Genomic DNA, 21145 nt, shown 5'->3' with positions numbered 1-21145 from the left:
ACAATATCTGAGCTTTGAGACTGCTTTCCTTTCTCTACAGTCACAGTAGATTTGTATTCTGCATTATCCCACAGCATATTCTTGATCTCTGGAATGAAAACATTGCAGAAGCAGTACAGTCATCCCTGGATGAGGGGAGAAGTGCATTATGTCACTAGAATCACTTTGGTCAATCTAGAATCAATGTGAATGGGCTTTGAAGAGAATTCTGTCCAAACTTCACTGGAGTGTGTTTGCTGTGATATGGAGCTTTGAAACAGGGACTGGGGGGAATAGTTTGACAGAAGATCCTGCATTGAGAACCCTTGGAAAATAATCGATGAACCTTCTTTAGAGCAAGGAGGAAGAAAATAAACAGGATATAGTTATGTTTGCATATTACATTTGCAAGCATGTTAAAAAGTATTTGTGTACAGCTCTTAAATAGATTTTGGGTCAGGAGTTTCAGAGGGGTAGCCGTGTTAGTCTGTATCTGTAAAAACTGAGAGGAGTACTGTGGCACCTCAGGGTATGTCTAGACTACATGGCTCCGTCGACAGAGCCATGTAAACTAGTTTACCCTACATAGTCAATGAAGTGGGGATTTAAATAATTCCCGCTTTATTAAAATAAAAATGGCTGCTGCACTATGCCAACAATCAGCTGATCCGGCACAGCGTGGCAGTCTAGATGTGGATTGGTCGACAAGGGAAGCCTTTGTTGACCGCTCCTGTAAACCTCGTTTCACGAGGCATAAGGGAGTGATCCACAAAGGCTTCCCTTGTAGACCGATCCGCGTCTAGACTGCTGCGCTGTGCCGATCAGCTGATTGTCGGCACAGTGCAGTGGCCATTTTTATTTTAATGAAGTGGGGATTATTTAAATACCCGTTTCATTGACTATGTCGGGTAAACTAGTTTACATGGCTCCGTCAACAGAGCCATGTAGTCTAGATATACCCTTAGAGACTATTAGATTTATTAGATCATAAGCTTTTGTGAGTAAAATCCACTTCATCAGATGATGAAGGCTTTACCCATGAAAGCTTATGCCCTAATAAATTTGTTAGTGTCTAAGCCTTGGTATACTCTTACCCTCCCCCCTCCATTTTGAAATAATAAGCAGAGTGTCCACACTACCAAACCCAGTTATTTTGAAATAATGGGCTGCTTATTTTGAAATGTGTACTCCTGCTTTCCTAGGGGAATAACACTTAGTTTGAAATAGTTATTTCAAAATAGCATTAATGTGGATGCTCTGCTGTTGCTATTTCAAAATAACTAATCCCCAGAGTAATTCGAAGTAATTAGTCCCCAGTGCTTCTTCTGATTCTATGTCGAGGTAGTGTGTCCACTTCTATGTCGAGGTAGTGTGTTTTCTACTACTCAGTTATCAACAGTTTTGGAACAGTTGGCATGGAGTCCAAGGGAGCTGCTTCAGTTTAAGACTTCTTCTTCCCCCCAGGACAATGATTCATGCTCTGGGTCTACTCTGTCTAGTTAGGCCTTTAAATGATGGTATAAAGGTATTTGTCTGCAAACCATCATGATAAAAACTGTTAGTGGTATTTACTTTCTTGTCATTCTCATTCTTTGATATTCAATGTTGAATGTATTATATACCAGTAATGTAAAGATTATCCATGAGGTTTTTCCATCATTTCTGCCATTTTTCATAAAATCTATTACTAAGCAAATAGAAGAGTTTGAAAATGTGACATTGTAGTAGGGGACTGTTGTATTTATTCAGTCTTTTCCAGGAGATAAGGCTAAGCAGAAATGATTGACAACATTCTGTATCTTCAGATAATTTACACATTAAGAAATCTCCTCTGTGCCAACTGAATGGAGATATGATTTGTGCCTCCCAAAATTTGTGGCCCTGAGTAAGTGTAGTAACAATATAATCATGGGCACTAGATATGGAAAAGGCCTATATTATTTCATCTAAACCATTCCCCTGCCAGTGGCGGGAACAATTCTACATTCTAAAACAATAGCATCTATATTTAAATCACATATGCCACCTTGCCAGTAATATTTATTTTGAAACATTTTTCATTTAATATTGATTCATGTTTTATTAGGATATGCTTAGCTGTTTTTCTGTTCCTTCTTATTTGCCTATGCTATTTTGTAGATTGAATCTTGAAGAGGAATTAGATCAGATGAAAGTATGTAGATCCATGGATAAAGCTACAATACAAGACCTGAATCTGTGTCTGCAACAAGAAAGGGAAGGTAAAAATATGATATAATATTCTATTATGCTGAAAATATTTTATTTGATGGGTTTTCTTTTATCACAAGAACATTTTTTAAAATTTCTGATTTGGAATTCTCCCAACACAAATATATATAAGCTACAGTTACACTTTTTTTAGCTCTCTACATGATTCATAAATTAGTAATCATTCATCCTAAAAGGAGATAGGATTTACAAAACTTTGTAACCTCTGAAAATTCAAGTGGTGTGGTGTCCAGATCCAAATGCTATAAAAACTGCAAGTTCAGATTCAGAATGTTTATGTTATCTCTAATAACCAAATAAATTTGGACATGACCCAAAATAGTGGAAATGCATGAAAATCATAGAATACTAGAACTGAAAGGGACGTCGAGGTCATCAAGTTCAGTCCCCTACCCTCATGGCAGGACCAAGCACCATCTAGATAGATGACTATCCAACCTGCTTTTAATGTCTAGCCTGCTCTTAAATATCTCCAATGATGGAGATTCCATGATCTCCATAGGCAATTTATTCTAGTGCTTAACCACTCTGACAGTTTTCCTAATTTTCACCCTAAACCTTCCTTGCTGCACTTTAAGCCCACTGCTTTTTGTCCTATCAGAGGTCAGTGAGAACTATTTTTCTCTCTCCTTGTAGCATCCTTTAGGTACTTGAAAGTTGCTATCAAGTCCCCTCTCAGTCTTCTCTTTTCCAAACTAAACAAGCCCAGTTCTTTCAGTCTTCCCTCATAGGTCATGTTTTCTGGACCTTTAATAATTATTGTTGCTCCTCTCTGTATCTTTTCCTATTTCTCCACATTTTTCTTGAAATGCGGTGGCCAGAACTGAATACAATAGTACAGATGAGCTCTAAACAGCGTAGAGAGTAGCAGAATAATTACTTCTCCTGTCTTTCTTACAACACTCCTGCTCATGCATCCCAGAATCATGTTTACTCTTTACAGGAATGTCATATTGTTGACTCATATTTAGTTTGTGATCCACTGTGACCCCTAAATCCTTTTCTGCAGTACTCCTTCCTAGACGGTCCCTTCCCATTCTGTATGTATGAAACTGATTGTTCCTTCCTAAATGGTTCCTTCCTTGCTGCTTTACTTGAAATGTCTGGGGACTACACCAAAGTTCAAGAGAACCATTTTAGTCCAACTGGGAATTGCTTTTCTAAAAGGTTCCCGATGCTCAGCAGAACCGGTAGGGATATCCTCGGGTGTAAGTGTGAAGAATTCCATTGTTGGGGAACTGCAGTATTGGTGAGAAGCCTTATCTCCCCCCCCCCTTTTTCTCTGGTGTTGGCTGCTTTCTATTTCCATTTCTGTAGAAATGTTGGCCAGCTTGGTAAAATAAAATAAATTAACATTCTTTCAAAAATGTATGTTTTACATCTAGTTCCAAAAAAATCTGTGAAAGCATCCGGCTGCTAAAAATAGCAAGTGGTTGGATTCTCACTTACTGTTCATTAGTTACTATTTATAAAACAAACCAACCAAACAAAAAAAACCTAACAACCCCAGACAGGGTGTGTTGATTTAAATTGCCAAGTAGAAAGCCTTGTTTTAAAGATTTGATTCATTTTAAACAACGTTTCCATTTATTTCAGCTATTTTTTTAAATAATTGCATTCTCATTGCATTCTCACTCACCTTGTTTTTTTTCCAGTTTTAGTCTACTTTCAAACAGAACCAGGAATAGAAAGGTAGCCGATAGTTAGGAATGAGCTGGATGAAAGCTGAGAAATAACTGTCACTTTCTTAAAAAATTCAGATATTGGGAATCTTAAAGGCTCTTAAAGTATTTAAACACTTAAATGAGCCCTAAATCTTTATAAAATAAAACTTCTTTATTTTATTACATACATATTACTCTCTCCTTAAAGAAAATATTTCCTCAACTATGCATAGGCTATGCATATACATTGGTCACTTGTGCTTCTGAAGTGATTGAAGACAAAAAGGTTAAACACAGTTGAGTTGTGTGGATATCAAGTTTAATTGCATTTCCTATCAATTGTTGCTTACCTGAACACTATAAATATTAATATTTTTTCTAGAAATAAGTAGCTGGCTGAAATCCAAGGATATATTTTAAGTAAAAAGTCTCATTAGTGTGTCAGAATGAATTTATTCCAGCCTTCTGAAGGTAATGTTTACCATTTCAGTTTCAAAAATGACTCGCTCATCCATGCTGCAATGATGAGCTGCTTCTCTTGTGTTCCTCCTGCACACTTTAGAAGATGCAGAGCTGGAGAGAACCTGATGTCATAGACAATTTTAATAAATCTTTTGTTTGAACAAGTTGGAGCATGTTACAATTGAAAACTTGATGTGTATAAAGTTTCTTATACCACCTTAACTTTAATGTACAAGAATGGACAGATTTTACAGTGACCATAAGGAGAGGGTAGGGGCCCTACCCTTCTAGAGATTCTTAGTGAGGGTTTGCAAAGACCAGGAGTGGGCAAGAGAGCCTCTGTTGGCTGAATCCGGCCTGCCAAGCCGGTTGATCTGACCCGCAGCTGCCCTGCTGCTATCCCTCTCCCAAGCCAATCGAGACCTGGTGACTGGGGAGCACGCAAAGTCTCTTTTCCCCACCAGAGGCTGTTCAGAACAGCTGGCAGTTCTTTCTAGGCACTGGAGGGTAGGGCACAAAAACTTGACACACTCCCTCACCCCCAGGCCAATCAGGGTCTGTGGGCAAGGGAGTACGGGAAGTGTCCTAGCCCTGCCCCTTCCGCCCGAGGCTCCTCCCCTTCTGGGGTGATCTGGGGTTACTTCAAAGATGTGTAAAGTGGGCCCCTCCTTCTAAAATTAGTGCCACCGCTGGTCAAGACACACAATGGTTATTTTTGGTTAAAACCCAACAAGTATTTTCAGATTGACTCAGATGCACAGCCATACAGTCCGTAGTTGAATGCAACTAAGTCTATTAAAGTGTAGAAATGAATCCTGTTAAGCTTAGAACCAAGAAGTTATTGTTTAGTTGTTAGGACAGAAGCCTTGAGGGATACTTATAGATACTTCTGTTTTTGGTTGGTTGGTCGAAGGGTTTTCCCTGTCTTTTTTTAGGGTTTAAACTACCTATAGAAAATATCCATCTACATGTGTTTTTCAGTTTTCTGTTTTGTTTGGGAAAAAACCTTTTTAATAAGTTCATAACCCTGAAATCCCAGATTGGAGAGAGTGATTGTGTGGGTTTTTTTGTTTTTTTGTTTTTGTCGGGAGGAGGTAGAGAAGGCACTGGTAGGAAGTTGTTTTTAAGTTTACCTGAGTCTCCTTTTGACCATCTTTCTAGATTCTCAGACTACTCCCTACTTCAGAGGTTCTCAAACTTCTTTGCCCTATGACCTCCTTTGATAACAAAAATTACTGCATGATCCCTGGAGGGGGACCAAAGCCTGAGCTGCAACACATCAAATGCATGGGGGAGCTTGAGCCCATTGCCCTGCATTAGGGAGAGGAGGGGCACAAACCTGATGCCCCAGGTAATCAGTCCAAGGCAGGAAGCCTGTAAGATGAGCCCCAACACTCACAGCTGAAGCCCTGAGCTTTAGCTTTGTCCCTTGGTGGTGTGGAGTTTGCAGACAGAAAATATAGGTCTGAAGCTGCAGATCTCCTATGTGCAGGAGGGGAACACAATTTCTGGGTGTGTGCTAAAGTGCACAGAAGCTGAGCTCTGCTACCACAGAAAGATCTGCAAATAGTAGCATTATTTTTGTACAGATTAGGAAGCAAGCTCATAGACAGCGAGCTTTCTAAGCTAAACTGGAGCGGGGAACAAAGATATATGTATTACATTTTCACACTTTGTTGGGTAAAGTGTTAGGTATTAGCATTTGGCTGCATGTGTTTCCCCAGTTGGCTTCTATGACAGATAGCTGTTAATCAGAACCTAAATTACACTACTTTTGAGAAAGTTTGAGGTGAATCTATTCAGTCATTTAGTAATTTGAATGACTTAAGTTGTTTTTAAAAATGTGGGGCTGGTGTATCGCTTGCCTCAGCTCTCTCACAGACCACTCCATTTTAACAGTTAAAACTTTCAACAGAAATAGATTTAAAATAAGCACAGTAGAAGAATTTAAATTAAGGTTTTGAATTACATTATTGAAAAACAAGCAAGTAATGATAAGCATTTTGTGTGTTTTTCTTTTTTATGTATACCATGAAACTCTAACCCTCAGTTTATATGAAAAATTGAACACACCTTTAACTATAGCAGAGGAGGGCAAGATATGTGTCGCATGCTGGATCCGGCCTATCAGCCATCTTGCTAGGACCCTCAGGCACACAGATACTGCTGTTTTAAGTGGAAGGGCTGCTACATATGGCTCTCTGCTCTGGAGGGAGGGAGAGGGTTTGTGTGATCTCCCTGCCTTCAGACCAATCCTCAGCTCCTATTAGCTGCAAACTTCCGGCCAATGGGAACTGACCCGAGCCAATCTCTCAGCTCCTATTGGCCAGAAACTACCAGCCAATAGGAGCTGAGAGATTGATCTTGGGGATGGCGCCAGAGTAAGCTTATCCCCCCATCCCAGAACTGAGCTCCACATGGAGGGAACAGCCTGCAATTTTAAGTGATGTGGGGCTGCAACAGAAAGGGAGCCCAGCCTGTTTTGGGTATGCAGCAAGGCAGCTGGCCAGGAGATGCTTAGGGGAATGCCTCCCAGGCAAAGCCTGCCTCTGGCACCCTTGCCCCAGGTCACCATCCAAACCATCAACACCCTCCTGCCCCAGGTCACAACTAGGGATGTAATAGTGCAGTCAATTAACCAGTAAGCAAAAGCTTATAGGTTAATGATATAGACTAAACGCATTTCCCTCCTCTTCCCAACCAGTAAATTTTTTAGCAGGCTGGCCAACAGCCCGGCTCAGTTCTGACTCATGCGGGGTCCAGGATCTACCCCCACTGTGACTCTTCATTTAAAGTGTATTAGGAGCTGGGCGGGCAGGTAACCTGGCTCAGTTCCATTTTATGCGTGGTCTGGGATCTCAGACCTCCTCCCCCCAGACAGAGGCTGCTGCCACCCCGCACTGCTACCTCTTTATGGGTATGTCTACACTACAAAGTTAATTCAAACTAACGGATGTTAGTTCGAATTAACTTTGATAGGTGCTACACTAGCGCTCCGCTAGTTCGAACTTAATTCGAATTAGTGGAGCGCTTAGTTCGAACTAGGTAAACCTCATTCTACGAGGACTAAGCCTAGTTTGAACTTACTAGTTCGAATTAAGGGGTGTGTAGCCCCTTAATTCGAACTAGTGGGAGGCTAGCCCTCCCCAGCTTTCCCTGGTGGCCACTCTGGCCAACACCAGGGAAACTCTATTGCCCCCTCCCAGCCCCGGACCCCTTAAAGGGGCACGGGCTGGCTACGATGCCCGTGCCAGGTGCAAGCCTGCCAGCACCCAGCTAGCAGACCCTGCACCTGGCACGGTTCGAGCCAGCCACCCGATGCCCCCCAGCCCTCCCCCTCTTCCCGGGACCAGGCTGGTGGCTCCCGGGAGCTTGCCCGGGACCGCAAGAGGCAGGCACCCACCTGGTCTAGTGCGGACATCGTCGACCTCGTCCACAACCTCCACACTAGGCACAGGAAAGTGGCCGTTTAGGGCAGGAGAGCTGCCAGGCTGGCCACCCAGAGGCAGGTTTGCATGAAAATCAAGGGGGTCCACTGAGACCCCCGACCCTGAGCCCTGAGCTTACAATGGCTGAACTGGGTCAGACCAAAGGTCCATCTAGCCCAGTAGCCTGTCTGCCGACAGCGGCCAACCCTAGGGACCCTGGAGGGGATGGACCGACGACAGTGACCAAACCATTTGTCTCGTGCCATCCCTCTCCAGTCTTTCACAAACTTTGGGCAGGGACACCACTCCTACCCCCTGGCTAATAGCACTCCATGGACCCAACCTCCATCACTTTATCTCACTTCTCTTTAAACTCTGTTCTAGTTCTAGCTTTCACAGCCTCCTGCAGCAAGGAGTTCCACAGGTTGACTCTTTGCTTTGTGAAGAACAACTTTCTGTTACTAGTTTGAAGCCTGCTACCCATTCCTTTCCTTTGGTGTCCTCTAGTCCTTCTATTATGGGAACTAATGAAGAACTTTTCTTGATGCACCCTCTCCACCCCACTCATTCTTTTATAGACCTCTATACTATCCCCCCTCAGTCTCCTCTTTTCTAAGCTGAGAAGTCCCAGTCTCTTTAGCCTCTCTTCATATGGGACCTGTTCCATACCTCTGATCATTTTAGTTGCCCTCCTCTCTCCCACCCTCTCTCTTCCCCTCTCCCACCTCCTTTTCCCAGTCTCCCCGAGTTTTGTTCAATAAAGAGAGATTCTATTTTTGACCACACGTTTTCTTTATTTTGTACATCAGGAAGGGGGGCTAGGGAAGGGTAAGTGGAAGGAGGTGAGGGAGGAATGGGATACGAGCCCCCGATGGGGAGGACTGGGCTGGCTCTGCGGGCTTCTGGGGGTGGAAGCTCTCCTGCAGCCCCCCAATTGTCCCCTCTCCCTAGATGGCAGCCTGCGGCAAGTGCAGCCGGTCTGATGGCCGAGTGCTGTGATGTGCCCAGTGTGGGCACTCAGGGCACTCCAAGCCAGGACTGCTTTGCAAGCGGGGCACCCCTGAGAACTGTCTGTCTGGGGTGGGGTCGGGTCCCTTTAAGCACAGCCCTCGGCTAGCCTGAGGCAGCAGCTCCACGCTCTAAGTCCTCCTCTGATGCCCTGCCGGGACTGCTTCCAGCCATCCTTAACCCCGCTTCAGGGTCCACTTAATGTGGACATGCTAGTTCGAATTAGCAAAATGCTAATTTGAACTAGTTTTTTAGTCTGGATGCGTTAGTTCGAATTAGCTTAGTTCGAATTAGCGCTGTAGTGTAGACATACCCTATCAGAGGCAGCAACACAGGGTGATGAGCTGCAGGTCGACAAGAGGAGCAGGTTTTTAAACTCCCCTTGCAGACTAGCTCCCGCCTGGCACCCCTAACTCCTGCCGGCCCCGCCTCTAGTGTCTGTGGTATAGTCGACTAACTGATAAGAATTCATGAGGTTACTCGACTATTCAATTACCTGATATTTAACATCCCTAGTCACAACCCCTTCCTAGACCCTGTTCCCCTTCCTATACTCCTCTCCCAGGCCAGAAGCCTCTCCTACACCCATATGCCCTCAATCCCCTGACCCTACACCTCAATCCCCTGACCCAGGTCACAATCCCCTCCTTCACCCAAACTCCCTCTGACCATCTCCTGCACCCCAGTCCCTTACCTAGTGAGCTGTTTTGCACCCAGCCTCCATCCTAGATACTGCACTGCTTCGTAAGAAAAGTGTAGCCCTTGACCACTTTCCAAAATCTTGCAGTGGCCCCCCACTAAAAATTATTGCCCATCCCTGAACTATTGAGTTAGAGAGTGACTTCAGAATAATAAATATATTTGTACATCCATAAGAAAATAAGAACGGCCATACTGGGTCAAATCAACGGTCCATCCAGCCCAGTATCCTGTCTGCCAACAGTGGCCAATACCAGATGCCCCAGAGGAAGGGAATACAACAGGTAATCCTCATGTGATCCCCTGTCACCCACCTCTAGGAACATCATTCTTACCCATTCTGGCTAATAGGCATTGATGGACCTAACCTCCATGAATCTATCTAGCTCTTTTTTGAACCCTGTTAAAGTCCTAGCCTTTACCACATCCTCCGGCAAGGAGTTCCACAGGTTGACTGTGTGCTGGGTGAAGAAAAACTTTCTTTTGTATGTTTTAAACCAGCTGTCTATCCCAAAATAGCTATTCCATGTCTTTTGAACAAACCCATTATTTTGAAATATAACAGGCTTGCTATTCTGATGCCCCTATAAACCATGTTTCACAAGGATTAAGGGATATTTAGAAAGAAGCTAATTCGAAATTAACTTGAAATAAGTTACGCTGTCTGCGTAGCTCAAACTGTGTGGCTTATTTCAAGCTCCGGGTGCAGTACAGACACACCGCTAGTGTCTCCCATTATCCTTCAAATACTGAGATAAATTAGCTAACAAATCCTATTCCTGGAACTATTCCACCTCATTTATGATGATTGTGTATCAACAAAAAAGTAAACAAAAGAAAGCCATGTTGATTATGCTCCATAAAATATGTAGAAGTAAATTATTAATAGAATATTTCTGTTTTGAAAACATAAAGTCAGATATTTTTGTCAGTGTTTTATGTGAGGGAAGTGAAATTTAAATAAACAAAGTTCCTTAGGTATTTTGACAATCCTTCTAATTTTGGTGATGCAAGCCAGTTTATCATTCATTTTCCCCTAAAGATTGTTGCTGAGCAAATGCCTTACTGCAATAGGAGCCAGTGCTTGAGCCCAGGCTAAAGCTGTGGCCTTGAAACTCCATCCCCAATGGCATAGGGAGCTGTGGGCCTGGCTGCATCACTCCAGACCTGTTCTGGCTCCAGCAGCCAGGGAGCTCCAGCCCCAGTGACAGCCAGGGAGTTCTGGGCTTGGACCGCGGAACTTGAGCCCCATCCCTCCTCCCTGGCCGGTGCTGCAGTGCTCCAGCCCCAGCTGCAGAGCCAGGGGGCTGCAAAGCTCTACCCCAGTTGAGCAGCTCTGACCGTGGTGTCCCAGCCCCAACAGTAACAGGGAAAGTGGCATCTACAGAGCCCCAGGGGCTCAGGCAGCAGTGGGGGCAGGCTGCAGCCCCAGCCGCGGATCTTCCCTGGTCCAGCAAATCTCCTTGTCCAGGACCAATCAGGTTCCAAGGGTGCCAGACCAGTGAGGTCCAACCTATAGTTCTTTTACTGCATCAGTATGTGTCTGATGACTGAGCGCTTCCTAATGGTGAAATTATATTGCTATCACTGTTGAATTACTATCCCTGTTATCACCTGAAAATCAGATGAGCTGATTTTAAATAAAATGAAGTGCTCACTTCAAAGGGCGTTTGTTCATTCTGTACTCTGTGGGACATAATTACACTTATCACGTATGACAAGTATCACTTTATAACTGACGATTGTGGATTCTATGGTGTATGAGTATTCCTAGCTCAAATTTTCACTGGGTCTGCCACACAGCATACGTAATACGCTGATATGATGAATGTAACTGCAGTTGTGGGCAGACTGAGAAGTTCTAGGCCCGGGGTGGGCAATAATTTTTGGAGGGCATGGCACTTCAGTAATGTCGGGAATGGTCATGGGCTGGCTCTGTCCCTGGAAGAGCGGGGCCTCAGGCAGAAGGAGCAGGGCAGAGGGGGTGGTTCCCTCTAGGCACTACACGCTCCTAGCGGGCGAGGTGGAGACTTCACATGCTCCCCTGCAAGGCAGGGGAGCACGTGTAGTCTCTCACCCACTCTCTGCCCTGCCAGAGGAGCACAGTGCCTAGAGGGAACCACCAGCCGTTTTGCACCCACCCCTGGTGAGGGAGAGGAGAGACTTCATGCACACCCTGCCCAGGCTTCGATTGTCCTGGGAGCGGGGGTATGGCAGGGCAGGATGTGCAATGCCTTGAGGTAACCACCAGCCATTATGAACAGCTGGTGGTTCCTTCTAGGAATTGCATGCCCCTGGTAGTGGGAGGAGACTTTATGTGCAACCTTGCCTGATTGTCCTGGGGACAGGAGTGCGGCAAGGCGAGCCACAGGCCGGATCAAATGGCTGGCAGTTCTCTCCAGGCATTGCGGAAGGGTGGGGTGAGGGCAGAAGACTTTGCACACACTCCCCATTCTCACCCCCAGGCTCCAATAGGCGATTCCCTCTAGGTGCCACATACCCCTGGTGGGAAGAAGAGAGTTTTCACGCTCTCCCACCAACAGGTCCCAATTGGCCAGGGGGCGGAGGCGTGGCAGAGTGGGGAATGGCTTGGATGTAGCCTGCAGGCCGAATCTTGCCCACCTTTCTTCTAGGCAGCGCTTTCTTTCATGGCCATGCTATTTCCAGTGGTTATTTTCAGTTAATCATTATGTAACAACACAGGGACGGAATAAACAATGTTTTTGTTTGTTAGAGATGACAGTGCATCAGTAGCCTGTCGCTTCTCTCTAATGTTTGTTGCTACTGATTTCTGTAGTAATCCTTAATTTGTGCAAATAATTTTTCCAACAATCTTCTAGCAGTTTTATGGATTCTGTGTATGTAACCCTTTTTATGGCTATTAGTGTAATATTTATTTTAATATATTTAACTTCGTAATAAACATTTGTGCTTTGATCAGTATCTTGGGCTATGGAAAAATCACCTTATTTTTAGTGAAATGCACTAAATATTGACTTAAAAGCTACAGGAGACATTCAAATGAGTGAATATTTAGAGAAAAGATTAAAAGTATTTACATATGATATTTGTGTGTTACTTAACAATGTTGTAAATATATGCAGTACCACTGTGCTCAGAGACTGTACTTGGAAATAACAAGGGAACTAGCAGATTAATATCAAGGTAAAGGTACATATTCCCTAGATGCATAGTTCTACCTTTTCAGCTTTTATTATCTTTAGAATAGTGCTCCATTTATTTCATGAATACAGAAGTTTTAATTGGCTATGACATCTTCCAAAGACAAAAGAAGGTTCTAATTCACTCTAACAAACTTATTAGTCACTGTTTATATCAAGAGGATTGCTAATCTACAGAGAATAATGCTGTTTTCTTCTACTCCTGCTTTGTTTAGAAATCAAAAGTTTTTAACTGACCTGCAGTGTTTGCAAGTGGTTTAAAATGATATTTCCAGAGCAAACCAAATGCAGACATTTTCACCTTAAGTGTAATTCTTTCAGTTAGTGTAGAAAAAATCCTAAATATTTAACTCGCATTTCTACAATTGGGTTCTTCTGTTTTCAACATTACTTTATACCTACCCTAAGGAAGTTATTCCAAGATTTACTATTATTCTTTGTGAACCACTGAAGAATGATAATTTAGCACCTTTTTGTTCGGATTCCCCTTACATATGAACAAGGGAATGGATATACTGGGTCAGGCCAAAAGTACATCTAGCCCAGTATCCAATCTTCTAGTAGTCATCAATGCCAGGTGCCCCAGAGGGAATGAACAGAACAGGTAAACATCAAATGATCCAGTCCCCGTTGCTCATTCACAGCTTCTGGCAAATAGACTAACGGGACACCATTCCTTCCCATCCTGGCTAATAGCCATTGATGGACCTATTTTCCATGAACTAATCTAGTTCTTTTTTATTGAACCCTGTTATAGGCTTGGCCTCCACAACATCCTCTGGCAAAGAGTTCCAAAGGTTGACTGTGTGTTGTGTGAAGAAATACTTCCTTTTGTTTTTTTTTAAACCTGCTACCTATTGGACTCATTGTTCTTGTGTTATGAGAAGGAATCAATAGCACTTCTTTATCTACTTTCTCTACACACGTTATTTTATAGATCTCTGTCATATTAGCTCTTTACTCATCTTTTTTCCAAGTGAAGAAATCCCAGGTTTATTAAACCTCATATGGAAGCCATTCCATAAGCTTCATAATTTTGTTGCCTTTTTCTGAAACTTTTCCCATTCCAATTCTTTTTTGAGATGGGGCAACTACATCTGCACAGAATATTCAAGATGTGGCCATGCCATAGATATAGCAAGAGGCAATATGATATTTTATGTCTTTTATCTGTCTTTCATAATAATTTCCAAAATTCTGTTTATTGTTTTGATTGCTGTTGCATATTAAGTAGATGTTTTCAGAGAACTATCCACAATGACTCCAAGATCTCTTTGATGAGTGGTAATAGTTAATTTAGACGCCATCATTATATATATCAGGTTGGAATTATGTTTTCCAAGTGCATTACTTTGCATTTATCAATATTACATTTCATCTCCCATTTTGTTGCTCAGTCATCCAGTTTTGGAAAATTCTTTTTGTAGTTCTTCATAGTCCGTCTGGGACATAAATATCTTGAGTAGTTTTGTATCATCTTCAGATTTTGCCTCCTCACTGTTTACCCCTTTCTCAGATCATTCAGATTATTTATAAATATGTTTAATAGGACTGGTCCTAGAACAGTCCCCTGAGGGACACCACCATTATGAAAACTGACCATTTATACCTAGCCTATGTTTCCTGTTGTTAAACCAGTTACCAAAGCCATGAGTGGATGTTTCCTTTTATCCTATAGCAGCTTACTTTACTTAAGAACTTTTGGTTAATGACTTTGTCAATAGCAGGGGGCCCAAATTCCCAGCCAGTAGGCCATCCCCATCCAGAGAGATTGTGCAATTTGGCCCGGGACTCCCAGCGGGCTGAGGGGGGCCTGTCTGTTACCAGCCCCCAAACCCTGTCCCTTCCCACCATCACCCTACCATCTTCTCTTCCCCCTGTGGCTCCTTTCACCAAAAACCAAGTGGAGCACGCTGGACGAGTGCACTTGCTCCATTTCCCCATGGCTCCTACTGTCACAGGGAGTGTGTAGGGGAAAGGGGAATGCAACTGTATGTCGCCAGGTCCTCCCTGTGATTCCTGAGAGATGGAGTGCCATGGGGGGGCAGAGCGTGGGGCGATGGGAGGAAGGTGCAGGGCCTGGGGGCCCGTAATGGACAGGCCTTCCCCCACGGTCTGCCAAGAGTCCTGGGCCAGATTGTGCAATTGCTCCCAAATGGGAGTTTGAGACACCTGATGAAGAATTTTCTGAAAATCAAAATATACTAGATCCACTGGATCCCTCTTCTCCACATGCTTGTTGACTCCATCAAAGAATTCTAGTAGGTTGGTGAGGCAAGATTTTCTTTGACAAAAAATATGTTGACTCTTCCCCAACAAATTACTGTCCTGTATATGTGTGATAATATTGTTCTTTGCGATAGTTTCCACCAGTATGCAAGTACCGAAGTCAGGCTTACTGGCCTGTAAGATCACCTTTTAAAAACTGACGTCAGATTAGCTATCTTCCTGTCATTTGGTACAGAAGCTGATTTAAATGGTAGATTACAGCTAGTAGTTCTGTAGTTTCATATTTGAGTTCCTTCAGAACTCTGGGGGAAAAATGCCACCTGGTCTTGGTGACTTATGGCTGTTTAATTTATCAGTTTATCCTTTTGACTTAGGACTGTTTAATGTATCGGTTTGTTTCAAAATGGCCTCTAATGACATCTGAGTTTGGGACAGATTTGTCACCTAAAAAGAATGGCTCAGGTTTGGGAAACCATACCTTCAGCCATGAAGACCAATACAAAACATTCATTTATTTTCTCAGCGTGGCTTTATTGTCTTTGAGTGCTTTTTTAGCATTTCGATTGTCTAGTGACACATCTGGTTGTTTAATATTCTACACGCTTCTGATGTACTTAACATTTTTCTTGCTTTTACTTCTTGAGTCTTTGGCTAATAGTTCTTCAAATTCTGTTTTGGTCCTCCTAATTATATCTTTACACATCATTTGCCAAAGTTTTATTTCATTAGGATTTAACTTCTACTTTCTAAATGATGCCTTTTTGTCTTTCACTGCTTCTTTTACTGAGTTGTTACAATATTATTAATATTTTCATTTAGAAGGTATGTTTTCTTTAAGAACATTTTTTAAACTAGTACTTATTTTGTGGTAATTTTAGTAACTGAAGTGTGGCCTTTGAGTGGTAACTAGAGTCAAGTTTATTCTGGCTACTTTATGGCTTTGTAATTGTTATGAATTCACAACATTACAACTGAATGATGTGTGTGCTTTATCCTGTAAAACACATGATCTTTCATTTAACAAAAAGGGGTTTAAAGTTTCAGTTCATCCTAATTCTGTTACTGTTTGCTTTGTTCACCAATCTCTCTGATCTTCCTGGCAGGGGACAAGACCTTGAGAACAAAATTGGTAGTGACTGTGTAGATAAAAAGGCAATGAATTCTGCTTTTAAGGCATATAGGGAATAGTCTATAAAAGAATGAAAATGGGAATAAAAGTACAGCATCTTTAACCTGCAGATCTATTGTACCTTTGAAAGTCTTGTACTGTGGGGGAAAAACATACTGTGATGCTACATAGATTCATAATTATATGACATAATACTTTGAAAAGAGGTCATTATTTAGAGACTGACCAAAAAGGCTTGACAAGAAAATATACCAGGTTATTGATAATTGAGAAACTAAAGAACGCATCTTCTTAAAATATTTAAGTGTTGTTTTAATGAGGATATATATGTCACAATCTTTTATTAATTCTCTTGTAGAGCTACTCTTCAGACTTGGTGAAGATGATGGGGTCAAAAACATTACTCCAAAGAAGAATGTGAAAGAAATTTCAGATGAGACATTACAGAAGGTACAATACCAAGCCCAGCAAGTTAAATCTAAATTTTAACATAAAGGATCATATGTTAAAGTCTGAACACATGAACTGAAGCTCTGTGTTTCATTTTTAATTTCCTTTCATAATTCGAAAACATTCACTGCCAAAGTTATGTCAAAAATCAATGTTAGTGCAGTAGTTATTGACGCATCAGGTGAGATAAATGCTGTTAATGTCAGAGCAAATTAAAAATGTATTTAAAGACAAAATGCAGTGCAAAAAACCAACAGATTATCTAAGTTAAAATAGCAACATATGCTTACTGTTCACAGCTTTTGAGTTCTGAAATCTTTATTTTCTTTTGCCAAAGTTTATTTAACTGTCCACAGTATCAGATGTGAATTCACACAGCTTTTTTGCTAGAGAATCACATTTGTATATAATACTGATTTGGTAGTAAATTCACTTCTTATATTTTTAAGCTTTAAAACAATATTGTATATAAAAAGTTCTTAAATATGTAACCTCTCTCTAAAAATGGTACCGTGTGTGTGTGTGTGTGTGTGTGTGTGTGTGTGTGTATGGTACCGTGTCTATATATAAGCCTACTTTTATATATATATATATAAGTATATATATATATATAGTAGGCTTATTGGTTTAACAGATAAACTGTATATTTAAAAGAAAATCCAACTTACTATACTCTATTTTTCACATTTTATTTGTACAGTAATAAGGTATTACTACAGTTTCTCTAGTGATATTTTTACTTTGCATAAATAGTTTTGTGTGTTACAGGTGTTCACTTAAAAGGTCACAGTTGTATTTTACCATATGTTTTTGTTTGGCGCAAAGAAAATGCATTTTTCAGATAGGCCTATGCCTTTAGTATGTCATTTGGCCTAATTATATCATTGTGGTTAATTAAACCTTGAAGATCATTCTTAAATTGAATAAACACAAATATGTAACTTAAAATGTCAGTATGGCTATTTCTATTTTTCTTTTAGTTGTGAATTAATTTGTAGGAAGTACAGTAATTTACAGCAGATGACGTGATTGCACCTACTTGTAACACTTGCCATATGGTCAGGTAATGAAGGCTGTCATCTCGTTATTACTGAATGACAAACATCATGTTAAAATAATAACATGCAGAACAGGAAATGCTCACATTCATTTATCTTAAGGCAGAGTGAGTAATTGAAATAATTTGAGCACTACAGTCTAGGATTTCACACAGTTTATGCTAGGTTATTATTTATATTTCAGAACTATCATTTGTTTACTAGGTACTGTATAATTTTTATCTCCATGGATATATAGTGTTGAGATAGTATTTTAGGTTGTACACTCCGAAGATATTTGTTGTTTCCTTTCAACTGTCATAAGTGATTTTAAATGACAATGAATATAAAAGGTGTTTTAAAGAACGCAGAAATAAGGACAGCTCAAGTTGGAAGGGTTAAATGCACAATGAGTGAATAAAGAGTACCATACTGACTTTTAACCACTGGAGGTGTGGGATCAAATTCTAATCTTAATCATATATACAGTGGGTAAAATCTTAGCTTCATGGAAGTCAATAGCAAAATTCCCTTGGATTCCAGTAGATTCAGGGTTTCACCCAATGAGTTAATGCTGTCAGAGACTAATTCTTTGTTCACTGTAAAGCTGCTATATGTTTTGTTCCAGGGAGGTGCAGGTATTCAGTGGATAAGTATAGAAGATCTGATTTCAAACTCATTGGAAAAATATATTAGGATGTTTGAACCTCACTATTCCTAATTTAACAAGTGTACTCAGACCCTTTACTGTCATTTGAACTAAATTAATCTGTCACACCAAATAATTCTATACAATTTAAAACTATTACCAACTTTCAACATAATAGTGTCTATTGGTACTTCTAATATTTCTTCAGAAATACAGTTCAGTTTAAAAGTTTTAACATTTAATACTATTTTGGGCATTCCACACTCTTGCTAATATCCTATAAAATGGGTATCTAAAGTCTGCTAAATTCTGCTATAGGTACCTGATTTTCCAAAGAGCTGAGCACTCAGCAGCTCCCACCGAAAACAGAGTGGAGAAAGAACTGTGGTACATCAGTTCTTAGGTAAATGACAGAGATTTTTTCCAGTGACATATCAGCACAAGTTGCATTGATTTTTTCAAAAGACACTTACTTAGGCACTTTGGAAAAATCTTACCTGAGTAACTGTTCCCTTTTAGGGGCCTACTTCAAATTAGATGATGATCACTGCTGAATAATGGGCCGGAAGGACAGTAAGAATCAATTATCAGAGGAAATTTTGAGTTTGTTTAGATATTATAGTTCATCAGCAACCAAACACATGCATCATTTGGGCATAGCTAGCTTTTAGGTATGAATGAAAATGCTTTCTCAAATAGCATTTGGCAAGCTTGTAAAGAGGTTTCAGTGGGATTGTCCGGATTTTCCTTTGCTGCAAACAGAAAAGTTCCCAGTTTTCATTTTCTTTAGACCCTAACTTCTATTAAAATTTCTGGTTGTTTTTGAAAGGATATATTTACTTTTTTTTAAATAAGCACATCAAAGAGTTTAATTATTTAAATACATTATGCTAAATTATTTGTTCTGAATATAGTTTTTCTGAAAACTTTGTTCAGATTGAATTAGTATGTATAACCAAATCAGTACTGATCTCAGAACGCATAAGCAAGGTTTATTAGCATACTTAGACTTCTGAGTCACTTTGTCTGGAATTTTAACTCCTTTTACCATCTGCCCTTTGCTCAACAGATGTATTATTGCAGTTAGAATGTATTCATCTACACTGCTTTAGAATTATTTTTGAATTAGGCACTTTAGATTACTTTTGTCCTTGTGCTGAATGGAATTTTATTTTCATAAAATAAATCGGATTTGAAGACATAATGTTTTGGTTTTGTTCTATTTAAAAGGTTAAACACAAAGTGTAATGTTTCATTCTAAAATTCAATTTTATTAGGTGTGCCAATTGGAAAAGAGATTCAAAACTCTCGAAAGGGAATCAAAGAAGCTGAAAGAAGTAAACAGACAGTTAACCAAAGATAAAAATGATCTGAAAGCCTCTATAAAATGTCAAAAAGAAGATGCAGATAGAAGAGAGAGAGAGTTAGAGCTGCTCCTGAAGAAGATTAAAGAAATAAAAAAAAACAAAGCAGATCTTCAGTTAGTTATTGATGAGCTGGAAAGAAAAGTTGCCACCCTGAAGAGGGAAGTAGTAGACGCTAACATGTTGAAAAATGAAAATGAAGATCTGCTACATCAAGTGCAGCAATTGAAAAATTCACTGGACAAAGCCAAAGCAGTGGCTACCATGGCTAATGAAGGAGCAAACCATGGGCAATGTAATTGTAAGACAGCAGGCACCAAGGTTAAATTAAAAACAACGAAGAAAAAGAGCTCTCTGGGACGTCACCAGGCTTTTCTCAATCAGTCCATCAAGGTTATGAGCAATGTATTTGAGAACTTCAATAAGGATGGCTGGGAGGATATGAGTGAAAGCAGGTACGGCTCTCATTAACTTAGCTCTATAGAGGGGACACAGTGCATATGTAAAGCACTAGCAAATGGAGATTGAATTTCAACTACTGTCGATTTGGTATTCAGAAAAAATACTGTCAGATCTTTTGAAATATCTTGGGAGGTCTTGTTCTGAGCTTATTGACTGAAATTTGCATGCAAAATTAGCCACTACTGCATGAGTATTTGAATAGGTGCCAGGAAACCCAAAAGAAGGCAATGCTTGATTTCTTCCAGTGATGCTATTTTCATGCAGTCATGAGGCCTGAAATTGACAGTTTGGCAGGTTGATTTAATTTGCTGGCCCTTTGCATATTCACCACTGACAGCTAAGGATTCCCAGGCAAGCCTACTAAGTCGGTTTAGTTATCTTGTGACATGCCGACCCGGGAGGAGAAACATTTTTTCCCCTTAATTTAGTAAGATAAATTTTGAATGACCCATTTCAGCTTGCTAGCAGATGTCTACAAGCTGTTTAACATCCTTTAAATTAAGAACCATCTACACTAATTATTTCATGTATGTTTTATGCACAGTCATTGTACTAACTTTAATTGAATGGTGGTGAAAAATTAGTTCTTTAAAAAAGAGTATTACTGCATAGATCCCCACTCTTGAGTCACAAGCCCCTTCCCCCCCCCCAAGCAAACAGCACAGACAAAATTCTTTTATGTTTAGAATTTGTGCTTCTTCTACCATCTTCCCCCCCCCCATGTGCTCTTCAAGAGACAGCCATTAGCCACAAGGGCTAATGAATAGAAAATGCCACATAGTCTCTCACATTTAGTTCTTCCCAAAAAACAATAGAGAAGCAAATGCTAATTCCACCTTGGGCAGAAGTCCTGGGAGTAGAGACCTTATTTCTTTTCTTGTCTCTTCTCTCCCCATTGATTTTCTGTGTGCCCTAGAGTGGGCTTGTCTACATGAATGTTCAGTTTGTGGCAGTTCAGGTGAGATATAAATCTACTAGCTTGTCACATGCAAAGTGTTCACAGTGGGGCTGTCAATGTTTGCTAAAAGTTCCATAGTATGCTTTAATTTACTCTTATTTAAAGTCGGGCAGATCAAAGCGCACAAGGCAACCATTCGTGCATAGCAGCCGAGTCCACATAGACACCTAGGCTTTGTCTATACTGCCACTTTTT

General features: G+C 40.8%; 1 protein-coding gene across 5 annotated transcripts in view; it reads left to right on the top strand.

The window, feature by feature from the left end:
- The window catches only part of CNTLN (centlein), a 342196-nt gene that overhangs the window by 209980 nt on the left and 111071 nt on the right, over positions 1-21145 (top strand). For all 5 annotated transcript variants that reach the window (XM_075931520.1, XM_075931519.1, XM_075931523.1 and 2 more), the window contains 3 exons: positions 2119-2219; positions 16389-16480; positions 19444-19985. In XM_075931520.1, the coding sequence (XP_075787635.1) occupies positions 2119-2219; positions 16389-16480; positions 19444-19985 (735 nt within the window). The remainder of the gene's footprint in view (positions 1-2118; positions 2220-16388; positions 16481-19443; positions 19986-21145) is intronic.

The sequence above is a fragment of the Pelodiscus sinensis genome, chromosome 6 (genome assembly GCF_049634645.1).
Source record: "Pelodiscus sinensis isolate JC-2024 chromosome 6, ASM4963464v1, whole genome shotgun sequence".
Taxonomy (NCBI): Eukaryota; Metazoa; Chordata; order Testudines; family Trionychidae; genus Pelodiscus; species Pelodiscus sinensis.
The sequence above is the reverse complement of the archived record's forward strand: the minus strand, read 5'-3'. Positions and strand labels throughout refer to the sequence as shown.